The sequence below is a fragment of the Aphanomyces astaci genome, assembly GCF_000520075.1.
Source record: "Aphanomyces astaci strain APO3 unplaced genomic scaffold supercont1.7, whole genome shotgun sequence".
Classification (NCBI taxonomy): Eukaryota; Oomycota; class Saprolegniomycetes; order Saprolegniales; family Verrucalvaceae; genus Aphanomyces; species Aphanomyces astaci.
The window spans coordinates 189810-208636 of NW_009798270.1; the positions used below are offsets into that span (position 1 = coordinate 189810).

The following is an 18827-nucleotide window of genomic DNA, read 5'->3' on the forward strand; positions in this document are numbered from 1 at the left end:
AATATTTTCAAAATGTTCTGATGCGACCTTTGGATACCATGCGGAATGAGAACTACTCCAGTATTGATAGAATACTGATTCTGTATCATGTTGGTAAAAAAGGTCAGCAATAGGTGAAACTTTTTTATTAACATGTCAATTTATTTATGTCATACTTGTATTTGGTAGCCAAACACGCAAAAGTCGTCCTTTGAAAAGTTGAAAATCTCAAAACATTTCTGAAAAGTTGCAAAAAGAGCTCTGACATTTTTTGTGCCACCCAGAGTGGCCCTAAAAAATTACTACTAGTATATTGTGCTTTCGAGTGAAATTTCGTGTTGTGCCGTGGTTTCTCGTTGGAATTTAAATCGATTTGATTGGCTACTTCAGATGAGCTCAAAATTATTAACCAATCAAAACCTTCTCAATGAAATTCAACCAATCAGATCGGTTGTGGATCGGTTTGATCGGCGCGATTCGATTGCACCCCCTCCCCAAATTTGTATCAAATCGACAATACTATTAATAGTAACATACTATTAATAGTAACATACTAGTATCAATGTATTAACTTGCTACTATAAATTATAGCTCAAGATGACAATTATTGTCAATAATTGCCATCTTTACGCTACATTTGAAATTTTCACCAAAATGCTGGCTTTAATGTGCTGCTTCGTGGCTCAGAGATCACTGATCAATGCAAGAACATGGTAGCGTGTACAACAACATCGATACTGCGTAATGAAGTGTCATGGACGGTGCTACGATGCTTATTGCAGGATATAATCACACTCAAAGTAAGCTATATTTCAGTTTTTGGCATGTTTGAGGTCACTTCACGCATGCTGAATAATTGCAATCGCCGCACACCATATCTAGTTATGTAGCCTGCAACCATGTCTTCAGTTTTCAAATTAAATGTAACACGCCCAGATATGCCGTTGCTGCGCAATTCAACGACAAAGTCAAGTACTTTCTGGATAATCATAATTGTCACAAATTATGACAAAAGTTATTAATAACTTGATGCTATATTTCGATGTTATCTTTTTAAATTATGACATACTTATTTTATATTAAAAATACGTAACGGTATTCTCGTCGAATGCATTAATAGTGGATACGTTTCCAAAAAGCATCGTAACTGGCGGCCAAAATTTGAAGTCCATACTACGTATACATCTTGAACAGCGGAATTTACTGTGAATAACAACGTCGCCTTGCACCAAAACTCGTCTCCTTCGTCCAGATAGTTAGGGCATCCCCAATGGTGCGACGGTAAACGCTATTTTACCGTTTTTGGGGTCAAATATGCAGTTTTGGCAACCCCAACGGTGCGACGGTATCTACCGGAAACGGCATATTTTTACCGCGAGACGGCAAATCGGCCATTTTTACCGTTTTGTGACCACCCGACGGTAAAATACCGGAGCCAATCATAAACCACAAACCAGCATATTTCCACCAATAAAACGCATGTATTTGAGCATGGACATTTCCATACCAATACTGACACTGCTGGAATGGCTCTCAACGGGTGGGGTGCGAACTTCACCACTGACGAGGACTGCCAGCTAGTTTGTTCGTGGTTGAACATATCCCAAGATGAGTCTAAAGGGAGCGGGCATAAGGCCGAGCAGTTTTGGGCCCGCGTGGGGCCGACTATTGCACCTATTGCGATCCGGACTGCCATCGCACAGTACGATCCGTAGCTACTTGGTGGAGCAACATACTGGAGTAATGCAATAAGTTTGTTGGGTGGTCATTATGGTCTCTTTTAACGTGCGGTCTTGGCCCCGGTGTTTGGTGTGGTCCGTTACTCATGCTTAGCATCTCCCAAGCGTCGTCCATGTCCTCGTCCATGCCTCGATGGTATTGCACAAGGTTGACGCCAAGCCTCCATATCCGGAAGTGACAGTTATGCGGATTTTATACCGTTTTACCATTGGGGTTGCGCAAAAGTAAAAAATACAGTGACGGTAAACGTCAAAATACCGTCTGATTATACCGTCGCACCATTGGGGATGCCCTTATACGTTTATCCTCGCTTATGTCACCGAGGATGGCTATGTTCGTCATTTCCCACAGCCCCCCTTACGTCGTACTCCACAGCACTCGACGCCGCTTGTGTCGAAGTGTTTGAAAAGATACGCATGAACAAGTGATTTTGATTTACTGTTAGTCAACAACATGCACATTTGAGAGAATAAAGCAACGTTAACTTTACAGTTAGTTAGCTAATAAGCTCACCCAGACTTTGAGAAGAGCGTCAAGCGCCATCGCCACAATGGACAGCTCAACAGACTCAGCGACGGAGGAGTCAAATCCGTCGAATGGTGTGATGTGGGCGTTACTGGAGAGCGAGGTCTGGTGGCCTGTGTTGTTGGTTGGTACTGCCGTGGTAGGCAGCCATCCGCTCTGGGGCATGGCAGACCCAACCGGGCCGACGGCGTATCAGTTTGGAACGCACGAGTAGTACGTCATTGTGTGCTTGTTCTCGATGGGGCCACGGTGATGTTACTTTGTATAGTACACATGCGCACGTGATGACACGTCGGTGGCGGGGCGTTGAGCACTCGAAATGTCTCCATGGACAACCCGTCCTCGCAGCTTCAACCGACGAAGTGCTAAACAGCTTTGCCGCCGCCGTTGCGGAAGCCAAGGTAGGATCATCATGTTCCCACTGTATGAATCCGTGGCGGCTAATGTAGCTCATGTGCCACGACGCAGGAGTTTTGTAGTATTGCATTTACAAAGGGGTCGGTTCCACTACCAGCCCCACAACAAACGACTTCGCCGGTGCTGATCGAATCGGGATGTGCGGGTGGCGCAGCAGTACCTGCCGTCGCCGCGGCGGCTGTGGACACGCACTTGGGCGACATCGCCTTGCACGAAACTTCGTTGCGACAACACTGGGATTGTTTCCGCTCCAGTCCTACGGACCAGTCAATGGCCAAGTTTTCGTTGTCGTTGGACGCGACAATCGGCACAGTGATGGCACTTGCCACCTTCCTGTCGACGAATCCATTGGCAACATCCCCACCCACGACCATGCGAACGATCCAGCGCACGTTGGTCATGAGCGTTGTCTTTGACGCTTGGACTCGTCGCAACATGGACGTGATGCTGCTCCTACCAGACAAGTGTCTCGTACACGGCTTCTTCAGCGTGTTGCTGTGGTCGTTGCACAGCGTAGTCGTACCTCAATTGGAGCCCAACGTCGTAAAGCAGTGGGCTCGCTTGACCACCACCGTGTCGAACGACATCTCAGAGACGACTCTCGCGACGTGGGAGATGGTGCAGACCTTTTTTCGGCACGCTGCGTCTGACCCGACTTGCGCGGAGGACGTCATGCTCTCGTTTGGCTGGCGGACGAGACACATTCCAACAACGCTTCGGCAATTCCAAGTGCTCCACAAGATGCACGAGGACGTGCTACAGGGCTTCGACCTGTTCTGGACTGGTCGTCCCATTCCGAATGGTTCCGTAACCGGTTCACTGCCACGCTGCCTCAGTCTATCAAGCCAGACCCTACCTCGACCGATGGTGGCCACCTACAATGACGTGGCAGCACCAACGACAGGTTCAACGCAGGTCAACGCCACCCACGTCACGCCACAACATTCAGACATGTCACGAACAGCACCCTCTATTGTGGAGTATACGGTAGCGTTTGGTTGCGGTCCGTTGGGGCTGAGCTTAAAACCACTTGCACAAGGTATTGTCCTGGGCGACGTTTTACCAAATACTCCAGCCTCGCGATCGGGGGTGATCAAGAAAGGGGACGTGCTGGTGAAAATTCAGGGTGTTGCCATCGGCCCCCAGATCGAAAGCATCGCACGCCTTGTGAAATCCAGTGTCCGACCAGTCCAGTTAACCTTCCGTCGACCGCTTGGACACACATGAGTCATGCTTTTTAAATCAAGGGCTGCTTGCCATGAACGTTTAGCACACGCATGATCTCCCCGACATTGCACGCAATCATATTCATGCCATGTCTTCTCACCCGACCCAAATGTCCTTCAATTACATCGACATATCCCGGCACTAGGATTGGTTCACATTGCACCAATCAAATCGCGTTGTTGATTTTCCGAAGGTCGACCACCTCCCACGTCCGCCACGAGGCGACGTGCTATCCAGGATAGGGGTGCATAACGACGCCGCGGCGGGCCAGACGTAGATGTCCGTGGGGACGCGACCTTTCTACTAGTATAAGTAGGTCTACGCAGCGGGGTGCAGAGCCCTCGAAGGCCGGGTACAAGATCTCCGGATAAAAACAGTCGATGTGAGAAAGCGCGTCCGGATAACGCGAGAAGACTGCTCCCAGTCATTTGGATTTCATGGAATATCTATGGATTTGTATGTGGGGCTTACATTGGCGGTCACTTTTTGATTTGCTTGGGATACTGTACCATGACCGATGCCGTCGCGACCAAATTGAATGAACTCGTGATCGACGCAGATGTCGGGGATGAAGGCGAAGATATCACGCTGGACTTGCCGGCGGCAGTGTTGACCCGCGTGAACCACCTCAAGGCATTGCAAGAGCAACATGGGGTCCTCGAAGCTGAGTTCGAAAAGGAACGACGCTTGTTGGAACTCAAGTACGAAAAGCTGTATCAACCCTTGTATTCCGAGCGCGCCCTGGTGGTGTCTGGGGACAAGGAGGTCGCGACAGCCGAAGACAAGGCCGCGGAAACCGAAGAAACCAAGACGGTGGGCATCCCCCAGTTCTGGATGAAGGCGTTCTTGAACCACCCTGAAACCGAGCAATTGATCACGGACCGCGACATGCCGGCGTTGGAATTCCTCAAGGACGTCAAGTCTGAGTCGTCCACGGAAAACAATGGATTCCGCTTGGAATTCACGTTTGCCCCGAACCCGTTCTTCGAGAACACGGTGTTGACCAAGGCGTACGACGTCGCGGAAGGCCCCGACGGCGACGCGTTGCTGAAGAACATTCAAGGCACCGAGATCAAGTGGCTCGAAGGCAAGAACTTGACGGAAAAGAAGAAGAAGATCAAGCAAAAGGCCAAGAACGGTGGCCAAACGCGCTTCATCACCAAGGTCGAGCCGTGCGACTCGTTCTTCCAGTTGTTTTCGACCGTGGACATTCCCGCAGAGGACGACGAGGAAGAGAACGAAGACGTCATGCGCCAATTGGACGCCGATTTCCAGATTGGGTTCACCATCCACGAAACCATTGTGCCCCAAGCGGTGCTGTGGTTCACGGGCGAAGCGCAACTGGACGATTCGGACTACGAAGACGACGATGACGACGAGTACGATGACGAAGAAGAAGACGAAGACAGCGACGACGACGACGCGCCGAGAAAGAAGGGCGGCAAGAAGCCCTTCCCTGCCTTGGAAGGGGCCGCTGGCGCCGATTCGACGGAAAAACCCCCCGAGTGCAAGAACCAATAAGCAGTGTCATGTTGGTTCGAGTGTAGCCGTCGTCACTCGTTGTAGCGACCGCAGGCTCTCTTTTTATCTATCTCCTAATTTCGAGTTTGTATACGGTCTCCATGTTGTAAAGCTGCTGTTGCTCCCGTCCTTGCGAGTATTAGCCCTATATAGGACCGGAAAAGTCAAACGTCAAGTATTAATACAAACTGCTTGGGGCTAAAATGTAGCATTGGCTATTTATACTACGTGATGTTATTAATATTAATAGTATTTTAATACTATTAATACATCACGTAGGATTAATATTAAAATATTAATCCTACATGATTAAGAATACTCCGTACGTACTACCGTAGCGTTATTAGAGACTTTTAGCAAGTGCGAAATGTGAGTAGTTTACATTAATAATACTACATTTGTAGTACTTCGAAGTAATAATGTTGCTAATTATTAAGATTAGTTAACTGTAAGCAAACATGCTACAGATTTGTAGATCAAAAATGCTGGTGATGGAAACAAGGAATAGTCTGCACATGTATGGGCACTAGAATCGCTGACTTGGGCTACTAGTACGACGACTACTGTACCGGTACAGCAAACAACGCAGCAATGCTATGGATGTTACTACATGACGAGCATTAGTCTAGCCAACCAAAATGAAAGAAAAAAGAAATAGCACTTCCTGGTTTCGATCCAGGGACCTTTGGGTTATGAGCCCAACACGCTTCCTCTGCGCCAAAGTGCTGCTTGATGCTTCGATTACATTTATAGTTTAGCATTTAACATTTTTGAAAACCAACATGGCCAAGGCAACCGGTCCGTCCTTCCATTAACTGTTAACGTTAACGAAAAGTACTCGGAATCATCTTGTGTGTTGTCTATGTTATGCCAAATCGTTGGACGCCATCTCGAGAATGTGAAATATAAAGTGGATCTCATAAAAAGAATGCCGCGATGCGATTGGCTTTTTCGCGAAATTTCTCGAATTTTCATTGGCTGGTTCTACCTAGAACCTTCTCGAAACCAGATATCCGCTTTTTAACTGCCACATGAACCCATCATTTATCAACCAGCAAGTATGGGCAAAGACTACTACCAAGTGCTCGGCGTGAAGCGCGACGCCTCAGACGACGAGCTCAAGAAGGCGTATCGCAAGATGGCGCTCAAGTGGCACCCCGACAAGAACGTGAACAACAAGGAACAGGCACAGTCCAAATTTCAGGACGTGAATGAAGCATACGAAGTGCTGAGCGACAAACAGAAACGGACCATCTTCGACCAGTACGGCGAGGAAGGATTGAAGGCAGGGGGTGGAAATGCTCCCGGAGGCGGCGAGAACATGGGAGGTGGGTTCTTCCCAGGGCAATCAGCGCACTTTAGCAGCAGCGGCGGCGGCTTCCCCGGTGGATTCGCGTTTCACTCGTCGGACCCGTCCAAGATCTTTGAGCAGTTCTTTGGTACATCAAACCTCCACGAAGCCGAGGGCGCGGACCCGTTTTCAGGCATGTTTGGCGGTGGAGGCAGCGGTGGCCGGCGCCAGCATTCGTTCTTTGGGAGTGATCCGTTTGGCGAGTCGATGGGTGGAGGGGGACGCGGCAAGCGGCCAGAGGCATTGAAGCGCGACCTGGATTGTACTTTAGAGCAGCTGTACACGGGCTGCGTGAAGAAGCTCAAGATCACACGCAAAGTGTACGACGAGCGCGCGCAGGGGTTCCGGGAGGAAGAGAAAATCCTTGAGATTCAAGTCCGGCCCGGCTGGAAAGCCGGGACCAAGGTGACGTTCGAAGGGGAGGGCGACTTGATGCCCGGTCGAATCGCGCAGGACATCATCTTTGTGATACAAGAGAAGCCGCATGCCAAGTTTCGACGGGACAACGACACCCTGATCTACACGGCCAAGATCTCGCTCAAGGATGCGCTGGTTGGCCAAGGCACATTGACCATCAAGACGTTGGACGACCGCGAGCTGCACCTGAAACTGGACTCGGTCGTGACGCCCACGACGCGGAAGGTGTTTGTGGGCGAAGGCATGCCCTCGTCGAAGGACCCGTCGCGGCGCGGGGACTTGCACGTGCATTTTGACATTCAATTCCCCACGAGGTTGACGCCGGCGCAAGTCGATTTGCTGCGGCAAGCGCTTTAGACGACAAGAAATAGCCGAGTTATTTTAACCTTATTTTAATCCCTCCCACATATTTATAAAATGAATCGTCAAATCCATGGAACGTTTGCAGCTAAATTGATATCGTCGTTGCAGTCGTACACTAATTTGATGTGGGTGATGGTTTTCTGCAATCTGATTGGCTAAATCCTCCTGCCAATTCTGTGCTATAATATATTTAGAGTATTATTAGGTATACGACACAATATTAATATTTGGTCTGATATAAAACGTCCATGTATGGAGAATCGAACACGAGTGAATATATATAGTATTATTAGGTATACGACACAATATTTATATTTGGTCTGATATAAAACGTCCATGCATGGAGAATTGAACACGAGTGAATTCAAATGAACGTTTAATTTATTTACTTGACAGTGGAGAAACCCACCAGAAGCACCAAGTACTGTACGTCGATACAACATGATCCTACAGCGTGCCGCGGCGGTTGAGGTGGTGGCGAGAGCTCACCGACTCGAGGAGCACTTCGTTATTCAACGACGTTGTGTCCGACGTGTCTTGGGCGACGCCTGTCGCTTTGTGTGCCTTCACACGTTCGTGCAGCGCTTCCTTCGCGGTCGCGAGAGCGTGCTTCATCATCTGCGGATCTTCGGCATGCGCTTCCAACGACGACACCATGGCAACCATCTCGTCCAACATACGTTGCTCGACTTTCTTTTTCTCGATTTTCACGGCCAACACCTGCTTCTGGAGCCGGTTGACGATGTACTCTTGTTCTTGCTCGAGTTCGTTTTCGAGCTGCACCTTGTCGGCCGTCGCGTTGTTTGCCACTTCCAACTGTCGCTGCAACCGGTTCACCATGAACTCCTGCTCGCTTTCCAACTTGTTTTCAAGATCGACCTTGTCTTGCTGCAGTTGACGAAGCTTGCGCTGAAGCGTGTTCGTAAGAAACTCCTCTTCTCGCTCAACATTCATCGCCAGTTTCTCTTTTTCAAGGCGGAGTTGCCCCAAGCGTGCGAGCAACTTGTTTGTCAGACGCTCTTCGCTACGCTCGGCGTCGGATCCAAATCGAACCAGCTCTTCCCGAGATCGACGAACCAAGTCTTCAAGCGCCGCATTGCGACGAATGAGACTCTCCATCTCGTAGCTGGCAGTCGCGGCGGCAGGCGTCGATGGATCGACATGAGGGGCGGCGGCTGGCATGCTTGTACTTTGCTGGAAAAAACTTCTGCTGAATGAACGTTGTTCTTTGGTCAAAATGGCCTCATCCGGATAACATCATATGGCCTGCCTCTGCCTTTTTTCGGCGGATAAATCGGAAAACGAATCTATTATCCGGATGATTTTTGGATCGCGGGATAAATTTCACAGCAGCATGGCTGTTCCAGCCTTCAATTCGGATATGTTTTGTAAGCTCCTCGATTTGCAAACCTACTTAGGCCCTAAAGCCTAAACTACGACGGATCCTGGAAAAAGTGCCGAAATATACTCAGGATGCTCGGTGTTTCACCAGTTTTATCTCGCAATAGGCAAATGGGGCGTGTAGAGTAATGGACCGATGAGAAATCAGCAAGCACACGACAGTACGTTCGTTCGTTTGGATAAACAACCGCACCTCTGTCGGCATTTTAGAATTGACGCCATGGTTGGGTTCGGTCGAAGCAAGAAGAGTACGGCTACGTTTGGTGAAGGTATAGGCCAGGTGGACGGGTCCAGCTTGCTCGATGGCTACGGCGAGCCTACGGCAGCCACCCTCTACGACAGCAACAACCACGACAAGAAGGTGAAACAACGAGATGCCCACAGTCGCAATCCAGAAGACGTCGACAACGATGGAACCAAGAAACCACCGGTGAAGCGCAGTTGGTTCAGCCTCGGACGCAGCACCAAGAACTCTACTCATCCTTAATATAGCACCGTACTACAGTAGTACTCGCGACGAGCGATCCACACAGGACGACAGTATTACCACTGCCGTCGACGACTACACTGTAGGCTGCTCCTTGCTGCTGGACAAACAATTCAAATCAGGTACACCTAGGGTATGGGAAAAACAATTGACAATTAAATACAGAAAATAATTTATTGCTCAGCGCTGGTCAATTACAATACTCAAGTAATTGATTGATCCAAAATCATTTTACTTGAGCCAACAATATTTTATCATTTCATTTGTATTGAATTAGAATTGTTCATTTAAATAATTGACAATTTTACTAGTAGACGATGAAATATTTAAGTGCAGCAAGCACTACAATAACTGCATTGGCCACGTGCGCTGCAATACAATACTACTAACTTAGTTATTGTTTTTACTTTGGAAAATTGGTAAGAAATATTTTTTCCCATAGTACCCTGCGTGCACCCACCAACAAATTTGGGGGCGATATCTTGGCATGTGACATTCATTTGTTCGGTGTCAAGTACTACGTAGTATTACTAAGGTTACTTCGTAACGTTAGTAGGTCTTTAGTAGTTAATGGCATTTCAACAACTACGATCAACGTCGCGTGAGGGTGTCGATTTGGTTTTGGTACATTTGCTTGAACTCTCTGAATTCGGACTCGAGCTCTTCGACCTGTTCGTCTTTTTCGCCCAAGAGCTCAAGCAGCACGTGTTGCTTGACCTCCATGGCCGCGAGCGCGGCTTTCGTGACCGCCAAGTCCGCCGCCGCGGCTTCCAGCGCAGCATTCCTCGTCGACAGGCGCACGACGTCGTCACTCGCGCTCTTTCGCGCGTCTTCGACCGTGTGGAGCTGGTGCTTGAGTAACGCTGTCTCACTTTCCCGCAACCGAACCTTTTGCAGCAACTGGTTCCATTCTATCATGGACATGTCCTCGATCACGTCCCCCGACGGCTTGCGCTCCAAGTGCCCGATCGAAGACGTCGTCGTGTGCTGCGGATCTGGTTGGAAAGCGGGGGATGGCACATCCAACAATGGGCTGGTGGGGAGAATGGAGCTTGAGCCACCACTTGGCCGACGTACCATGGAATTACTAACCACGTCGCAGAGTTTCTGACGCAACGTCGTCACTTCCTGTGCGCGCTGGGCCTCCTGTTGATGGAGCTGCGTTACTTGGAGTTCGTGTTGGTCCTGCTCCAACCGCAGCCGTGTCGCAATTTGTCGGTTTTCATCGCTCAGGGCCTCCAGTTGCTGCTCCAGTTGCTGCCGTCGATGCCCGTCCGTTTCCAATTGCTGCCGGAGTGTTTCCACTGTACGTTTCTCCGCATCCAAGTTTGCCAGCAACGCCTGGACTTGTTCGGCCAGCGCCGACGCTTGGGTGGTCGCGTCTCGCGCCCGGCTCGTTTCGTCGGCTAGCTGTGCCTGCAACGCTGCCACGTCACGAGCGGCGGTGTCCACCCGTTCCTGCATATCCGTCTCAAACGATATGCGCCGCAACTCCTGCACGCGCTGCTCTTCCTGCACCAATTGGAGCTGTCGAAGCAGAGGCTGCGTTGCGTCGCTCGTGGTGTGCGTCAGGTGATCCATCCTCGTCACAGCCTCCTGCCATCGCTGCTTCATCGCATGCAGCGCCAGCCGCGCCTGGTCTTCGCGCGCCGACGCTTCGGCTTCCACGCGGGTCACGCTGGCTTGCAATTCTGCTATCGTAGCTTCCAGTGCCTAGAAACACACGATTGTATTTAATCAACCACCACCACCTATTCGTCGTCTACTTGTTCTTCTTTATCACACAACCAACTAATATAATATCAAACAGCAAAGAGTATGAGTAGTATTGTGGATTTGGTACAAATTTCCAGACCCCATCGAATCACGACTCGACGCTATTGGCGAATCCATTTTTGAGTGGATTTGATTGGCTCTTACAGAAAAAGGACAAGTATAGTCAGCCAATCAGAACTTCCAGCGCGATTCAATCTTGATTCGATAAACCACGCGAATTTTGGAAATTTATATTGTCGATTTGATACAAATTTGGGGAAGGGGTGCAATCGAATCGCGCCGACCAAACCGATCCACAATCGATCTGATTGGTTGAATTACATTGAGAAGGATTTGATTGGCTAATCATTTTGAGCACTTCTTAAGTAGCCAATCAAATCGATTTAAATTCCAACGAGAAACCACGCTACAACACGAAATTTCACTCGAAAGCACAATAGCGAAAAATTCACAATACCTCGCGATCTTGCACGGCTTCGAGCTGGGTGCGCGCCTTGAGCGCGTCGTTCTCAGCCACGAGTTCCTCCACGTGGCATTCTGCGGTGGCCAGGCGTTGCTTGGTTGCTGCCAATGTTGCTTCCGAAGCCTGCAACTGGGCGTCCGTGGCGTCGAGAGACTTGAGCAACTGAGCGTGCAACTTGGCGTCTTCTTCCGCCGTGACCAGATGCATGCGCGCGGTTTCCCACTTGGCCGTGGCCGTCTCCAGGGCCGCCGTGAGCTTCTTGTTCTCGTCCATGACGTCCGTCTTTTCCTTGCGAAGGGCACGGAGCCGCGACTCGAACGCCGCTTGCTTCTTGGACAACGCCTCGCCTTCCTCAAGCAAGTTGCTGAGCTGCATTTCTTTGTCGGCCAAAGCCACTTGCAACGCATAGATAACCGCCGCGTCGTTGGTAGTCGTGGCAGCAGGTGTAGGCGAAACATGATTCCGCATCGATTCGAGCTCTTCATGCAATTTCGACATGGCAGCAGACGACGACAGGAGCTGGTTCTCCCGCTCGCTTAGCACCGTTTGGGTCTTGCGGAGTTCAGACTGTACGTGCGCCAGTTCTTTTTGCAGAAACAACGAGGCTTCGAGTGGCAGAGCAACTTTCTCAGCCACAGATGACAGAGTAGGAGGAATGGTATTGTCACATGGTGACGAGGATTCGACTGATGGCGTGGCGGTGGTAGTAGCAGAATCCGAGGGTGGAACGTCGAAGCCAACATGGCTGGGAGGTTCAGCAGTAGTAGAGGTGGCCTCGGATGTGTTGGCTGGGTTGGGTGGAATAGCCTGGACGATGGCGAGGAGCGCTGCATTTTCAGCGGCGTCTGGTTGCATCTCGTCAAGGGATGTGTGCCATCCAGATGCGTCGGAGGCGGTCGCATCGTTGGTGTGGGAAGGCAGCGAAGAAGGCGATGGTGCCAACAACGGCGACGATTCCTGTGGTGAGTTTGATTCCAAAAGAAGGAGCTGTGAAGCAGGTTCGGACGACTGGTCAATCGTTGATGGAGCGAGAATACAGAGAATTGGCGAAGTGTCGGCGCCTTCCGACGACGTGGAAGGTCGTGTCGAATCAGTAGTCTGCAGCTCATTCGATGCACCAGAAGCATGAGGAACTGGCGCGTCGTTGTGACCTGGCAGAACTTCATCTTCTGAAGTTTGTTCGGCTTCGTGGTTGATGTGCTCACTCGCAGGTGGTGGTGGAGATTCTCCGCTTTGGGACGGCGCTGGAGATGGAGCTAGATCAACCAACGGTGTGGCAGTTGACGGCACGCTCTCTTGAAACAAGCTTGGCGGCAAAGGTTGTTGCTCCACAGCCGCTGATGATGTACTGGGCACTAGTGGAAGCTTAGTCGTGCCCTTGCCAGACACGGCCTCGTCAAACTGCTTCTCGACATCGTCCTTGAGCTTAGTCACATGCTCCAAGCCTTGGGACACGATCGTGGACAAGTTCACCTTCGTACTGAACCATGACGTCGCCATCGCGAATCACCCGCCCGTGGTACTACTGTATGTACAAATCTTGCGTGTCGCCTCCGTGGACGAATCCGGATACGACACGTCATAACCCGGATAATGACAGTACCGGTATCAAGTTCTTGAACCGCCAAGTGGACAAGGGCTCATGCTCAAGTGTCTGCCATAGCTAGCCTAACGATGACTTCGTGATTTGCTTCTTCGGCGCGTTTCGTTGTTTGCAATTGGAGTGCCACCATGCTTACAACTTCTTTCAATCTATTGTGAACCCCTCTATTCGCGCATGCATAGAGTCATTCGCCATGAAATTGTCCGCATCAGTGCCTAGCATTTTGGCTTGGTCAATAGAACGACTCCTTGCTGCGTCGTACGTGGCTTGTTCCACAGTGCAAGGCTGGAAGTGAGTGTCGGTATTTGATTTGTGACATTGCATATGTTCATGTTATTCGTACACCTTGTGCACGTTGATCGACAGTCCACACGCACATTCTTTGAGCCACGTGCCGTCGTCGTTTTGTCTTTCGTTCTCAAACGTATGCTTGTGGTCAACTTCTTTGATCACTGGTCGCCGTGTGATCCGTACGGCTCCTCCACCCTAGACACGCACAATGACCTCGTGCGAACGACGAAACATGGTTATCGTACTGCGTGCTTGTCTTTGCGGCGCTTTCCATATGTACCCAAGCGCGACACTTCGGACTTGGTTCGCGCCACAGCCTTTTCGTATTTGGCACATTCTCGCTTCTTTTTCTCGACCGCCACGTTCTCGAGGCTTCCATGCTGCCGAATGGCCGTGGCTTCGCAAGTCTTTTGCAAGTACAAACGCAGTGGCGCAAAGGCCTCGTGCTTTGGATTGGGTTTTCGCAGACACGGAAGTGTTTCCATTGTCGAGTCCGTGAGCAAATACGTCTTCTTCGCTAAGTCTTTCGTCAGCAGTTTGTAGGCAGGGTTGCCGTAACGGCAGTCGGGACAAATGTGCACTGAAAACACCGTCATGTACACGTCGTCACAGGGGCAGTCCAACGAGCACACCTCGCAAATTGTCGCCTCGGGCATCGGCGGCGGCAGAACCTCCATTTGTTCCACCGATGCTTTTGCAATACCAAGTGCACGTTCGATCGGATTGGCGGAAACAAGCCAATCAAATCAAAGTAAACAACTTTACGTTTCAATTTTATCAACAAATATTCATGTCAAATGCGATTTTAGGAGCAGTTATCATTGAACCAATAAATTACTACTAAGGTAATGCATCAATTGTTGACACTGTTTTTGGTCAAGTTTTGGCCATGACTTCAAATCCCAGTAGCTCGAGAACGAGAACGATTATTTTAATGCTGATAGCACCACAAGAGAATATAAAACGCCACCATTTTTTTGATGTATCATTGAGCATGATTAGACTACATTTCAGATTTGTATCGAAATTAAATGTTTTGAGCTTTATGGTCACGACTGTTTTTAGGTGAATCAATTCATGACACCCTTTAAAAACCTTGATGTTTGTATTTGATTAAATTAATATGCAAAATAATTTGATCAAAAATATAATTGCATGCATTTTGCAATACGTAATAAAAAGTTACATGAATTTAATTAGTCAGATTAAAAAAATGCAGTCACATTTTAATTCACTGACGTTGATCACAACAGTAGCAGCATAGTGGAGGCCATCCACTCGTTGCGACGAGCAATACACTGCTGCTTCTTTGTCTATAATAGCGATGGCTCTAAAGTGAGTACTTCCATGTATCACGTAGCTATGCACAACTGCTGTGACGCTCTCGTAGGCATGTATGGCGGGACAGTGTCAGAGTGTTTCTAGTTGGCACTCTATTTAAATACTTGTATTTTTTTGTTTGAGATTGAAAAAAACTGACCAGACTTCAGCATTGAGACATGTAATAAAATATAGAGACGAATATTATCATATCCAATCATACAAGGCCAACACGAAATATCGAGATGCTATTGGCTAAAAGTCAGACAGTCTCATAATTTGGTGCTGTGTCAACAATTGATGCATTACCTTAGTTCTATTATACTATTGTGCTCTGCACTTGCTTTGGCGTCGGTTTTACGTGGCTAAAAGAGTGGTACTTCTGATGTAACTGTGTTATTAATACAAAGTTTAATAAATATTAATACCTGGTGTTTTACAGTAGCTAATTCACTGGGGTTTTATAAATGCCTGTCATTTGTAATATCAAAAGTTGTTCGTGATGACCAGTGAATACATTGTTTACATTGTGCTTTTCACTCGTTTTGGCTATTCACACCATAAACCTGGGTGTTTGTTACATCAACCCAGTGTTTTAGACAATCCGTACCGTGTCGTTACAGAATGTAATTATAGAGAGGTCGTTATGCAACTCCTTCGCTTTTGCACATTTGAAAAGTGCAAATCGAAGTTATATCTACTATTCTCGGGACCAAATTGTACATTTTACGTAGTAATTTAATACATGTATAAAATATGTGGCGCGCACTAGGTCAACTTTAATTAGTACTACCTCACAAGTGTTAGTACAATCCTTCCAAAGTAGTAGTAGTAGTATTCTTGGCAGCCCAAACAACGTTAACTCCAGACGACTCAATCCGATTCAGTCAATTGCACCAAGGGTACAATGGAAGGCCTGCCGTGGGCACATTGAAATGGCAACCGACACGTGCTGAGCTGTCGGATCAGCGTTTGGCATTCTTCTCGAGTGAGTGGGTCTCCAAACATAATGGCACTTCGGCAAGCTCGGGAATGCAAAAACCGAGTGATCGCGGGGGGTCTTGGAAGGGTTGGTGCGGCCATCGTGGCCAAGAGGTGCAGGTACTCGAAGAAGTCGTCGCAGGTGGCTTCACGATGGTCCACGACTGGCACCCGAGCAAGCGACCACTTGTCCACGTCGCCGTCCTCCACCACTTCAAACCCCCAATGGCGAATGGAGTCGCCGTGACATCGCACCACTTGCTTTTCAATCTCGTTCAGCTCAAGGACATGCAATTTGTCGAGCGATCGGCTCGGGAACGCCGCCGACAAGTGGGCGTTTTCCAGCGCTTCGAGCTTGACGCGCTCGTCGGCGGCGTGCTGGTCAATGCACAAAAGCAACAGCGGGGCCTTGCATTGCACGAGGATAAACTTGTTGTCGACTTGCTGCAGAACGTCCAGGTGCTGGAGCATCGCCGCCGGAAGCTGAATGGCCACAGATTGAATCGTCCTTGCGTTCTGGACCAGCACCGACAAGCGTTGTTTCATCCACGGATGTAACTTTGACAAGGGGTTGGTGTAGCTCATGGGCCTGTGGTCCCATGGCTTTTGCTGCGACGTTGCCGTGGTGTTGCCGGTTTTAAAGTACTTTGACACGGTGTCGAACGTGGCATGTTGGGAGCGACCTGCGGGCGCGGAATCATCGGCGATCGTCCTCCCCAAACAGGTTTGCCGGACCGGACTGGCCATGCGATTCGGCATGGACGTCCAAATTGCATTGGAAAACTCGTCGAATGCGATACGGTTTTGACCGAGAGGGCTCGTTTCAACCACCCCATCCCTGCGACGACGTTTGAAACCAACAACCGTGTCATGCTCGTCGTTTGTCAGGCTGCGGCTGTGGATGGACGAGTCGCTGTCGCTCAAAGTAGCCTCGTTCGAGTCGTCGTCGCTGACTAGCGGAAGCCGTGGCAGCGTGTGCTACAAGTATATATATGCTGTCAGCATCGCATTGAAAATCCCTAGACATAACATGACAAAACACATGGATAGAAAGAACCTCGAGGAACGCCCGGAAGAAGTCTTCGAACGCGACTTGGTGTCGAAACTGGACTGCGCGCACCCCTGGATCTTCGTTCACAAGAGTAAACTCTTCCGGGGAACATTGCACGTTGATGATAACCATGGGAATGTCTACACAGAAATACGTTTAACCAATCGCGTACACTAGCTGTTGCCGTGGCTGTATGTTTGGGCTAGAAAAAATACCAATTTCATACTATCACGTACGTACCTGTTTTGTGTTGGAGGATATGTTGTCGAAGCAGCAACGTGCATTGCGTGTAAAAGCCGTCGATCCAAAGGTTGTTGAAGCTGATACTTTGATACGAGAGCATCGCGCGGGCCACGTTGGCCGTTGACCACGCCGAAAACGTTGGCGGGTTGGTCGCGATCACGCCGTCGATCCGAAAGCAAGGTCGACTTGTCGGCGCGGAAGCAAATGCCACCGCCTGGAAAATTATGTGACGTCGTTCGTTCCACATATGATGACGCAGCCTACTTACTTGGTACGACGGGCACTCGGCACCGCCCAAACTTGCCAACTGCTGCCGGGGATCGAACGATGCGCCCAGGCGAAAGCTATTGACGGTGCTCTCTTGAACATGGTGAGTAGGTGGTTCCATTTTTGACAGAATAGGTCAAATGCAAACGCTACGCTTGTCAATGACTTCAAACGCAACGTTTGTGCGCACGAGGCCAAGACGAAGACAGAAGAGTCGAACGCTTGAGAGAAGTTTGGCTCGGACGAGTGGATTTCCAAGCAGTTGCCGCTGGCGTGCGGGGATGTTGCCAAACAAGTTTTGCACGGTCACGATGGTCCCAGGAAGGCACTTCTTCGACGACACCCGTCCTTGGAACTCGACGTGTCCGTTCTACCATGCACGTCAGTCCACTTGTTGCCTACGGGCGGCGCACAGTGACGATTTTTCGGTAAGTGTTCCACGAAGTATTGTTTCGGCTTTCGATGGTGATTCTGGATAGCTTGGACAGGCAAAGTAAACTGTCTCCTCCCCATCCGTTGTACTTGTACCCTTGGGAATTGAACAAGTCGTCCTTGGAGGTTGCTAGCGAGGGTTATTCAGTTGAATTTTTGACTGATGTCACCTGCGGCGGTGCACACCAGTGCGCAGAGATCGGTTCCTCGAATACCATGACCTATTCAGATTGCTCAACTGATCTCGAAAGAACCCACATAGCCCCTCACAGTACCTACCATTGTCGTTCACTGTAAACGAAACGTTGTTGGCGTCGAGTGCGATCACAATCAACGACGCGTCCGCATCTGCGCTGTTGTACACAACTGGCAAGGGTTGGGAGATACGTATGCGCTTCAAGAGCAACCTTCCAACTCCATAGTCTTACCTTCTTTCAGCGCGCTAAGCACATCTGGAATCCTTTGCGCAGCCCACACGATGTGGCATGTCCTTTCCTCGAGTTTCCACATGTGTTGTTGATGCATGTTGGAATTTGATCTTGTGATCTCGTTGGCCAATCCATGCGGAGTGATTGAATTAGTGGATATTCATTGGCTACTTAATTGAATGAATACAACCAATCAATAGCTAATCATCGAAATATTAAATACTACTATTAATTAACGAATCTTCGAAAGAGCTCTAATATATTGTATTGTGAATTCACTATAAACTTCAAAAATTCGCGTGGTTTATGTAATCAATATTGAAGCAAGCTCTAGTTCTGATTGGTTGAATCTATTTGTATACTTTTCTGTAAGGGCCAATCCAATAAATACACTAGCGTCGATTCGATTCGATGGGGTCTGGAAACTTGTGCCGAATCCACAATAGTACTATTATTAATAATATTGTGCTTTTCACATATTTTGGCTAATCTGGGTATAAATACCCGCTTTTAACCAGTGGGTGACGAAGTTTTAGATTAATTC

The 18827-nt window shown here is 49.0% G+C and overlaps 9 protein-coding genes and 1 non-coding gene across 13 annotated transcripts; 5 read left to right on the plus strand and 5 right to left on the minus strand.

The window, feature by feature from the left end:
- Nucleotides 1–2269: 2269 nt before the first annotated feature.
- Nucleotides 2270–3888, plus strand: H257_04011 (hypothetical protein; the record flags this gene model as incomplete). Its single annotated transcript, XM_009828365.1, has 4 exons — nucleotides 2270–2318; nucleotides 2388–2457; nucleotides 2513–2645; nucleotides 2713–3888. The coding sequence occupies 4 exons, from the start codon at nucleotides 2270–2272 to the stop codon at nucleotides 3886–3888; spliced, it is 1428 nt and encodes a 475-aa protein (XP_009826667.1).
- Nucleotides 3889–4379: 491 nt separating this feature from the next.
- H257_04012 (hypothetical protein) lies at nucleotides 4380–5602 on the plus strand. The gene has a single exon (XM_009828366.1). It carries the CDS (start codon nucleotides 4399–4401, stop codon nucleotides 5407–5409), a length of 1011 nt encoding a protein of 336 aa, XP_009826668.1. The 5' UTR covers nucleotides 4380–4398; the 3' UTR covers nucleotides 5410–5602.
- A 462-nt stretch (nucleotides 5603–6064) lies between these two features.
- On the minus strand, nucleotides 6065–6136 carry H257_04013. The gene has a single exon. It is a non-coding gene; the product is annotated as a tRNA-Met (tRNA).
- A 321-nt stretch (nucleotides 6137–6457) lies between these two features.
- On the plus strand, nucleotides 6458–7624 carry H257_04014 (hypothetical protein). The gene has a single exon (XM_009828367.1). It carries the CDS (start codon nucleotides 6470–6472, stop codon nucleotides 7532–7534), a length of 1065 nt encoding a protein of 354 aa, XP_009826669.1. The 5' UTR covers nucleotides 6458–6469; the 3' UTR covers nucleotides 7535–7624.
- A 248-nt stretch (nucleotides 7625–7872) lies between these two features.
- On the minus strand, nucleotides 7873–8776 carry H257_04015 (hypothetical protein). Its single transcript, XM_009828368.1, has one exon. The coding sequence runs from the start codon at nucleotides 8720–8722 to the stop codon at nucleotides 7988–7990; it is 735 nt and encodes a 244-aa protein (XP_009826670.1). The 5' UTR covers nucleotides 8723–8776; the 3' UTR covers nucleotides 7873–7987.
- Nucleotides 8777–9053: 277 nt separating this feature from the next.
- Nucleotides 9054–9614, plus strand: H257_04016. 2 transcript variants are annotated; one of them, XM_009828370.1, is made up of 2 exons: nucleotides 9054–9102; nucleotides 9152–9614. In XM_009828370.1, the coding sequence occupies exon 2, from the start codon at nucleotides 9162–9164 to the stop codon at nucleotides 9426–9428; it is 267 nt and encodes an 88-aa protein (XP_009826672.1). In that variant the 5' UTR covers nucleotides 9054–9102; nucleotides 9152–9161; the 3' UTR covers nucleotides 9429–9614. The 2 variants fall into 2 exon arrangements, with proteins under 2 accessions (XP_009826672.1, XP_009826671.1); XM_009828369.1 differs by having other exon boundaries at nucleotides 9054–9613.
- A 316-nt stretch (nucleotides 9615–9930) lies between these two features.
- H257_04017 (hypothetical protein) lies at nucleotides 9931–13217 on the minus strand. The gene is made up of 2 exons (XM_009828371.1): nucleotides 11662–13217; nucleotides 9931–11141 (listed from the first exon to the last, which is right to left on the minus strand). Exons 1-2 carry the CDS (start codon nucleotides 13165–13167, stop codon nucleotides 10020–10022), a joined length of 2628 nt encoding a protein of 875 aa, XP_009826673.1. The 5' UTR covers nucleotides 13168–13217; the 3' UTR covers nucleotides 9931–10019.
- Nucleotides 13218–13412: 195 nt separating this feature from the next.
- H257_04018 (DNA repair protein) lies at nucleotides 13413–14260 on the minus strand. Its single transcript, XM_009828372.1, has 2 exons — nucleotides 13807–14260; nucleotides 13413–13756 (listed from the first exon to the last, which is right to left on the minus strand). Exons 1-2 carry the CDS (start codon nucleotides 14236–14238, stop codon nucleotides 13604–13606), a joined length of 585 nt encoding a protein of 194 aa, XP_009826674.1. The 5' UTR covers nucleotides 14239–14260; the 3' UTR covers nucleotides 13413–13603.
- A 1382-nt stretch (nucleotides 14261–15642) lies between these two features.
- Nucleotides 15643–18145, minus strand: H257_04019. Of its 2 annotated transcripts, XM_009828374.1 has the most exons (4): nucleotides 17425–18145; nucleotides 17154–17370; nucleotides 16920–17053; nucleotides 15643–16840 (listed from the first exon to the last, which is right to left on the minus strand). In XM_009828374.1, exons 1-4 carry the CDS (start codon nucleotides 17542–17544, stop codon nucleotides 15755–15757), a joined length of 1557 nt encoding a protein of 518 aa, XP_009826676.1. In that variant the 5' UTR covers nucleotides 17545–18145; the 3' UTR covers nucleotides 15643–15754. The 2 variants fall into 2 exon arrangements, with proteins under 2 accessions (XP_009826676.1, XP_009826675.1); XM_009828373.1 differs by having other exon boundaries at nucleotides 17154–18145.
- On the plus strand, nucleotides 16823–18145 carry H257_04020. Of its 2 annotated transcripts, XM_009828376.1 has the most exons (4): nucleotides 16823–16846; nucleotides 16913–17004; nucleotides 17062–17145; nucleotides 17252–18145. In XM_009828376.1, exon 4 carries the CDS (start codon nucleotides 17564–17566, stop codon nucleotides 17900–17902), a length of 339 nt encoding a protein of 112 aa, XP_009826678.1. In that variant the 5' UTR covers nucleotides 16823–16846; nucleotides 16913–17004; nucleotides 17062–17145; nucleotides 17252–17563; the 3' UTR covers nucleotides 17903–18145. The 2 variants fall into 2 exon arrangements, with proteins under 2 accessions (XP_009826678.1, XP_009826677.1); XM_009828375.1 differs by having other exon boundaries at nucleotides 17062–18145.
- Nucleotides 18146–18827: the final 682 nt, after the last annotated feature.

What these genes read in the sequence shown, in the direction of transcription:
- H257_04012 (XM_009828366.1), top strand. Translation starts at nt 4,399, where the DNA reads ATGACCGATGCCGTCGCGACCAAATTGAATGAACTCGTGATCGACGCA.
- H257_04017 (XM_009828371.1), bottom strand. Translation starts at nt 13,167, where the DNA reads ATGGCGACGTCATGGTTCAGTACGAAGGTGAACTTGTCCACGATCGTG. An exon ending in AAGCCGTGCAAGATCGCGAG is followed by an intron (nt 11,142 to 11,661) that starts GTATTGTGAATT and finishes GTGTGTTTCTAG; the next exon opens with GCACTGGAAGCTACGATAGC.
- H257_04018 (XM_009828372.1), bottom strand. Translation starts at nt 14,238, where the DNA reads ATGGAGGTTCTGCCGCCGCCGATGCCCGAGGCGACAATTTGCGAGGTG. An exon ending in GCCGCAAAGACAAGCACGCA is followed by an intron (nt 13,757 to 13,806) that starts GTACGATAACCA and finishes GTGCGTGTCTAG; the next exon opens with GGTGGAGGAGCCGTACGGAT.
- H257_04014 (XM_009828367.1), top strand. Translation starts at nt 6,470, where the DNA reads ATGGGCAAAGACTACTACCAAGTGCTCGGCGTGAAGCGCGACGCCTCA.
- H257_04016 (XM_009828369.1), top strand. Translation starts at nt 9,078, where the DNA reads ATGAGAAATCAGCAAGCACACGACAGTACGTTCGTTCGTTTGGATAAA.
- H257_04015 (XM_009828368.1), bottom strand. Translation starts at nt 8,722, where the DNA reads ATGCCAGCCGCCGCCCCTCATGTCGATCCATCGACGCCTGCCGCCGCG.
- H257_04019 (XM_009828373.1), bottom strand. Translation starts at nt 17,544, where the DNA reads ATGGAACCACCTACTCACCATGTTCAAGAGAGCACCGTCAATAGCTTT. An exon ending in TATCCTCCAACACAAAACAG is followed by an intron (nt 17,054 to 17,153) that starts GTACGTACGTGA and finishes ATTTCTGTGTAG; the next exon opens with ACATTCCCATGGTTATCATC. An exon ending in TCTTCCGGGCGTTCCTCGAG is followed by an intron (nt 16,841 to 16,919) that starts GTTCTTTCTATC and finishes ATATACTTGTAG; the next exon opens with CACACGCTGCCACGGCTTCC.
- H257_04020 (XM_009828375.1), top strand. Translation starts at nt 17,564, where the DNA reads ATGCAAACGCTACGCTTGTCAATGACTTCAAACGCAACGTTTGTGCGC.